Raw genomic sequence first — 7,122 nt, forward strand, 5'->3', positions numbered from 1 at the left:
CGGTCTCAGACTGAAATCTTCTACTCAATGGGCAATTACCGAGTTGCTGTTTGTCTCGGTTTCGAAGTGAGTCTTGGTTGTCATTTATTGAAAGGGAAATGAGTTTTATTTGCACTAAGAATACGAAACTCATTTTCATTTGAATTGTTGTGTACCAGGATTCGCTTTGAAACTGAGACATGCTGCAATTCTGAAATGGGCTATTCATTGATAAGCTACTTTTGGGCATGGGCAACATGGACAGGTGTATAGTGTTCCTAGAGTTGACCAGGGTGTTTGACACAGTAAATCACTCGATTCTTGTACATAAACCTTCCATTCGTGATGTTCATAATGTTGTGACAGAAATGGTTTGACTCCTTCTTATCCAACAGAAACCAAGTTACCGAGATAGGTCGCAGCTCTTTACAACCTCTGCTTTCATTGGATCACTTAAGGACGCAGCTCTATTGTTTTTAGGGTTAGGATCCATCGTTGATTGGTTGTTTGTTTTGGTTCATTGTTTGCTGAGCCAATCCCGAGAGCCGTTGTAATAGCAGCGTACTGACCCAAGTTACCTCCTGCGGCAACACCCAGTCAGACCCAGCTACAGTATCTGTCGGAGTTGGTGATTATTGAAAATTCTCTGCGCTGATTAGTTGTATTTGAGGTGATCAGGTTTTCTTTTTAAATGGTCGCCTGCCGTTTTGACAAGGTGACAGACGAAGAAATCAATTGTTTCAAAAGAAAATGCATCTTTTTCAAATATTCACCTATGTCATTGTATTGAAACAACTATTCATCTAATTAAGGCTCGGTAAATATCGGTGAAAAAAAACCTCGACTTCGTCTCGGTTTTTATTCACATATATTTACCTCCAAAACTTCCAGTGAGAATAAAAAAAATCAAAGTGCATCCTCGTCTATGTCACTGTCGTATTAAAAAAAATCAGAGTGCATTTCCGTCCATGTCACTGTGACATTTATTTCATCACTTTGAATCATGTGTTAAAAATCAAGAACGCAAGCAAGTGACAGATAAAATCGACACGCGAAATGAAGGTCCGAGTCATATTATGAGATCCTTAAATGAGATCCCTACGCAGGCGTACTACTTTACTTTTCCGCCAAAAAAAAGGGCGATTTGGAAAGCACCTCTAAATTGAAATGTATGCATCCTGGATCATCATGTCATTTCACTTTTTTATTGCACTCTATTTTAAAGTCTCATCTTTTCTTCCTCGCTAAAATTGCTAACGTTACTGCACTGGTGTTTCATTAATTTCTTTTTCAAGTCAACTGAAGGACCGACTCATATTCCCCTGGCAAATGGACTGTAGAGTAACCACTCGCAAAGTGCGATACCCTCGACATCTGGCACATCTCATAAGAGAAAATGAAATAGCCGGAAAATGGGAAGAACAAAGCGTAAGAGACTTCACTTAATAGACAGCCGCTAATAATTTCAATTATGCTGTGTGATATGAAAAAAAGTTCAATCATACTTTTCAAATAAAAAGAACCTCTAAATATAAAAGTAATTAAATTTTAAAAACATATGAGTTGAATCAAACGTCAAAACGAGTGAGTGGCCTGACAAGTTGTTTCGTAGTGATTAATTATTTTTTGACATCTCTTTTCTTTTTCTTTTTTTCTTCCTTCGGCTTTTTCAGTTTTCCCTAAGAAATTTGTATTTTGCAGAAGCTGGAACTGGTGTCGCCAACGTCTAAAGGGAAATATTATTTGTTCGTACAGTGCAATACCGTTTCTAAACCAAAGTGGGGCAAGTATTACAAAAAAAAATAGTAGCTAGAAGGCTATCCACTGCCTTCTACAACATACCGAAGGTTTGTTGTAGGAAAATAACTTTGCAATTATTTATCCCTACTGTCATTTTGCGTTTACTTTATCTTGCAGGAACTTTTTTTTTAATTTTCCGTTTTAGTACTCTTAAAAAGCGCGGCTGTATTCTTCTCTCGGACAGTCACGTTTGCCAAATTGATGCGGCTTGAGTCACGTTTGCCAAATTGATGCGGCTTGAATCTTATCGTGGAAGCGACAGTCAACAGTTCTAAAAACAAATTCTTACCGGCTCAATATAATCTGTCACTTTTAACTTCGAGTCAGTGTCTTATTCCTCAAGACATATGACTCTCTTTTCGTAAATTCATTAACGATATCCCCAAATCTACCAGCACAAACTTGGCCGCTGCAGGTTGCATTGGCTTTGCGTCGATAACGCAAATGAAGGAAATAAAAATGTGTCAAAATTCACTTGCCCAAAGACTGGAAAAACAAACCAACAACACCATGAATAACAGAAGTAATTTGATTGCAAAATCAAATGGATGGCGAAGGATTCTAATTTCAATCCATCTTAATCAAACAAATGTATTTTCTTTTGTTGCAATCTAATAAAAAAGCAAATCCTGTCATTCTTGAAACAGAAGTTAGATGTGAGTGTTGGGGAGTGCAGCTATGTCATCTCACGTACTGCCGATGGAAATTGTTTCACAAGACACTACTAAAATGCCAGGAGCAAGAGTAGAGCAAGAATCGTCGAAACTTAGTTGTTTCGATTCACTGAGACCAACTGAGCAAAATGTCAATGAAAACCTTCTCCGAGCCACTGAGAAAGTGTACACCATGCTCCTGAAAGTAATGAAGTTATTCGGAGTTTACTTTGGTGACGCGAACTTCGACCGCTTTTCTCGTGATACTTCGAAATCCATATTCAGCAAAAAACAGACCTATGCTTCCAATCTCTATTGCTATTCTCTAGTTGCTGGTTTGTGGTTCGCCTTTGCCATACCACTTGTCTGTATGTTCTATAAAGGTCCTATTTATCTTCTTCTTCAGTTTGATATGTGGTGTCTGTTGGTTGCATTAAACGGTACGGTTTGTATGGTCGTGCTCCCTCTGACAGACAGGACTAAATCCCGTTTTGAAAAGTTCGTTTCCAATTTATGCTTGATTCAGACTGGAAGTGTTCACTTGAGAAAAGTGAGGTACAAGACTCGGTGCTATCTGATCATCTCCGGTTTGTTCATGGTGGCTGGTATTGCAGGCATTGCCGTTCTTGATCAAGTTTTGTTCATGAACGCCGGTACGTTTAACCCCTGGAATGTCTGGCATGGCTTCAGAAAAATAAACCTTCTGTTTCTATTTATTGGCAACGCCTTTTGGTTGTTACCAATGATATTTTACTGCATCACGTGTTTAATACTCGAGGAACTATTTGATGATCTCAACACGAGGAATTTATCTTTAGACCTCTCAGCGTTGAGAGTCGAACACTATAAACTGTGCAAAGTGGTTGAACTCGCTGACAGCTTGTTTTCCCCTCTTCTTTTAACAGTCTTCGGTTTGTGCATTCCGTTCATCTGTTTTGCTCTATATCACATTGTTCATTTACCGGAGAATGAGGCCCTGGCGTTTCTTGCTGTCAATCTCTTCTGGCTTCTCTCTACATCAGCGATGTTAGCAGTTGTTATGGTGTTCGGATCGAGAGTAAGTGACAAGGTAAGAAAAATCTCTACCATTCTACAAAACCACTAACTATACATTTAAGAGGCCCTCCCAGAGGTTTTGGGGAACAAGGGAACATGGATAATTTGAACTAGAAAACAATACAATGCAATACATACTTAATTGAGCGCTCCCCATAGGGGCTTTTCAGGGCCAATGAAACAATCAACGAAACAACAGAACACAACAACAACAACTGTTAAGAATCCCAACTGGCCGGAGGCAAACCAGTTGGCTATTTACAAGTGCAGCTGGGAAGTTGAACCAGGGACCGTACCAGGATCAAATTCAACGAGTGGTCAGAGCAGGGGAACAACGACAAAACATCCTAGGGAACAAGGCAACATAAGACAATTTTAGGGAACAAAAAGCTGGGAAAGTTTGAAAGTAATTTCGGAAACAAGGAAAACAAGGACTCATTTACAGATACTGAAATCCCAACATGTACACAGGCATTAGTTTCAACACCTCAACTTGAGTTAAATTGCTTTGATTTCTAAGTTCAGTGTTCACAATTAGTAGACTTGGCACCCAAATAAGGTTCACTTAAATAAGCGGTCTGTGTAAAACGCAGACTGCACACTGCACACTGCACACTGCACACTGCACACTGCAGACTGCACACTGCAGACTGCACACCTTTGATTTCTAAGTTCAGTGTTCACAATTAGTAGACTTGGCACCCAAATAAGGTTCACTTAAATAAGCGGTCTGTGTAAAACGCAGACTGCAGACTGCACACCAGGGGTAAAATGCAGACTGAGGTTATAATGTAACTGTTGAAAAACCCCAAACCCATTAGAAATGCTAACAGTTAAGCCTAAATATTGTTTTTGGCCTAATTAGGCCTAAGGTTAGCATTTCTAAGGGGTTTGAGCTTTTTCAACAGTTGCGTTATAACCTCAGTCTGCATTTTATCCCTGGTCTGCAGTCTGCAGTCTGCGTTTTACACTGACCACTTGAATAAGGTTCATAAAAAGTTCATCAGCATTGTACTTACATTATGATTTGGCTTAGTGTAAGGCATCATTTCTTTCAGGTTCATTGTATTCAAAAATTGAAGAGCACATTTCCATTTTCAACATCGGACCATAAAGAGGTACCTCAATTATTCCTACTTACGAAGCGTTCCATACAATCTGATCCGTCACCTGATCCAATTTTCTTTCCAATTCCAAAAAGCCAACATGGCCGACAAATGTTTCTCGGTGGAGCGGAACCTGGGAACTACTAAAGCCGCGTGCAAATGCACTGGATTTGTCCACTGTACAAGCTTTCAACATGTTGAGCTCAACAAGTTGAGCGCATTTGAACACCCTGTTGAGAGGTGTTGAGTCTTGTTGAGTCAAATTTGAAACTGGTCAAACTTTTCGCTCAACACGGCTCAACATTTTCTTTGTTTCGCGGTCATCCATGTGTGGCTCAACAAAGCCGAGTGCATTTGCACAGCAACGCTCAACATGTTGAGCCCACGCACTCGCAGTGCCCAGCGAATCCATTGGGAGTTTAAACATATCGAACATTTTACAAGATGGCGTCGTAGGAGTTAGAAGTTCTACAGGAAAGTCAAAATGTCAAAAATTCTAAAAGAGGAGAGACAAGAAAACGGACGGAGGAAGAAACGGAAAAGCTTATTGATTTGTTGGAGAAAAATACATGCTTATCGGACGTAAGCAAGCCGCGAGAATACCACTTAAAAAACAAGAGAGAGAAAGCACTCAGTGATATGAGTGACGAACTCGACATTGAAGTAGAAGATATTAAGACATTTTCGTGTTCTGAGGAGATGAATATACATAGGATTCCGGCTCAGCCATGATTCAACATTCCTTCGGAATGCTCAACATGTTGAGTCATTGTTGAGGTCATTTGAACACCCCGCTCAACAACACCTCAACAAACACTCAACATCTTGAGAGCTTGTACAGTGGGCAAATCCAGTGCATTTGCACGCGGCTTAACCAACATAGTAGGACGCTAAACTTTGCGTGCAGTAAACCCTTTCCCGGTGGGATCATATTCGCAAAAATCTCATAAAAATCGAGTGTTCAAGTATAGCGGAGCTCAGCGCGCCGAAGACCATGGGTAAGGAAATGTGGTAACCCAACTGTCCGAGGAAATTTGGTTTTGGTCACGGTAAGACCGTACGGCCGTACGTCCACCACTACGTGTATGCCAATGCGAAACTCTGTGGTGTAACCCACATTTTTTGGCGGGAATATTGGACATCCATGTTATGCTTAATTGACACCTTTCAAAACAAGCTAACCAGTATCACTTGACCATATCGCGGGTTTAAGTTTAAAGCTCATCGAGGTCAGGTGTTTTTTTTTTAACCGCTGACCAGGTACTTGTTTTCCATTGGATCGCAGGTTCAAGTAAGGTTAACTTATTGTAAGACACGGGAGCTCCGCGTTTAGGCTTAGCAAAATCTGTATATCATGTTATCTATCCTACGTAGTAAGCGTGTTTGTGGATTTTCAATGTTTTAGCTACGCTATACGTTATCCAAATCAACTAACAATAAAGAGCCATGTAAAGCGGGCTGATATTTTGATTTGCCTTTGCAACGACGATAAAGACGTTTTCAGAAATATTCTTTAATTGCACCCAAGGCACCCTTAAAATGTTTTTTGTTTTTGTTTTTGTCTTTTATTGTACGCAGATACTGCTGTTTATGATGTATATGATGGACCTTCAAGGAAAAACAAAGGGTCTTTCAATCGGAGGTTTAACAGTAATATCAAAGTCTTTATCTCTAACGGTACCATTTGTTGCTGAATTTATCTTAATTATCTCAGTTTCTCGCATTTTCCATGAGTTAAGGGAAGCTTCGGGAGGTTTTCAGTTTATCTTTTTAATGAATACTGAAATTAAAAATGACCTGTTTAACGCAGGCGTTGTTCCTCACACATGTATGACTATCTACATTTTTTTTTTTCAGGTTGTTAGCGTGATTATTTCATACTTCGCTGTCATGTTGTCGCTTCCGAGCTGATGAAGGAATTCGAAATAAATTCTTCGAGTCACACTTTCCACAGTGTGGAATTTTCTTTTTCTATTGATTCGGATCCGTTTGATCAGAAGTCAGGTTAAAGAATTATATGATTAATTTAATTCATGATATAACCTTGCAATGAGGGTCTTTTCAACATATTTTGAATTAATAGAAAGAATGTAAAGCAACGGATCAATGAACAAAATAATGATGATAACCCTAACAAGCTTAAGGATGCTCAGCTGCCGAAGCTTAGCTGCCCAAGCGTAAAACGAATGCGAACAGGAGCCCATGACTAAGGACCATAGTTAATAGAGGGGAATGGTCATGAAACCCGACAACTTTCTTTGTTGTAGGTCTTTGTTCTCTTTTTTGGCCTTGACCGTCCACAAAACACAATAGTTGGTTACTCCGTACTGAGGAACTAACCAATAGAAACGTGTTGGTTACGTAATTCATGCATAGTGTACGACGCAAAAGAAAAGATTGTGCACGGTCGTGGACTTTCCAACCTAAATCTTGGCATCATTGTTTGCTCCTTTGATGTTTGCCGAGCTTCCTGACCATTCCACACCATTAACTATGCTAGGACCGTACAGGTTCGTTGTATTTGTGGA

The 7,122-nt window shown here is 39.8% G+C and overlaps 1 protein-coding gene across 2 annotated transcripts in view; it reads left to right on the forward strand.

Moving 5' to 3' along the window:
* The first annotated feature begins 1,494 nt into the window (after positions 1 to 1,494).
* LOC138050328 (uncharacterized) overlaps positions 1,495 to 7,122 on the forward strand; it is a 6,991-nt gene continuing 1,363 nt past the window's right edge. Inside the window, exons 1-4 of one of the 2 annotated variants that reach the window (XM_068896683.1) lie at positions 1,495 to 3,501; positions 4,547 to 4,606; positions 6,173 to 6,244; positions 6,452 to 7,122. The exon at positions 6,452 to 7,122 is cut by the window's right edge and continues 1,363 nt beyond it. In XM_068896683.1, the coding sequence (XP_068752784.1) occupies positions 2,458 to 3,501; positions 4,547 to 4,606; positions 6,173 to 6,244; positions 6,452 to 6,505 (1,230 nt within the window). In that variant the 5' untranslated portion in view covers positions 1,495 to 2,457 and the 3' untranslated portion in view covers positions 6,506 to 7,122. Of the gene's footprint in view, positions 3,502 to 4,546; positions 4,607 to 6,172; positions 6,272 to 6,451 lie in introns of both variants that reach the window. The other variant, XM_068896682.1, reaches the window with a different exon arrangement.

The sequence above is a fragment of the Montipora capricornis genome, chromosome 6, assembly GCF_036669925.1.
Source record: "Montipora capricornis isolate CH-2021 chromosome 6, ASM3666992v2, whole genome shotgun sequence".
In the NCBI taxonomy this organism is placed as follows: Eukaryota; Metazoa; Cnidaria; class Anthozoa; order Scleractinia; family Acroporidae; genus Montipora; species Montipora capricornis.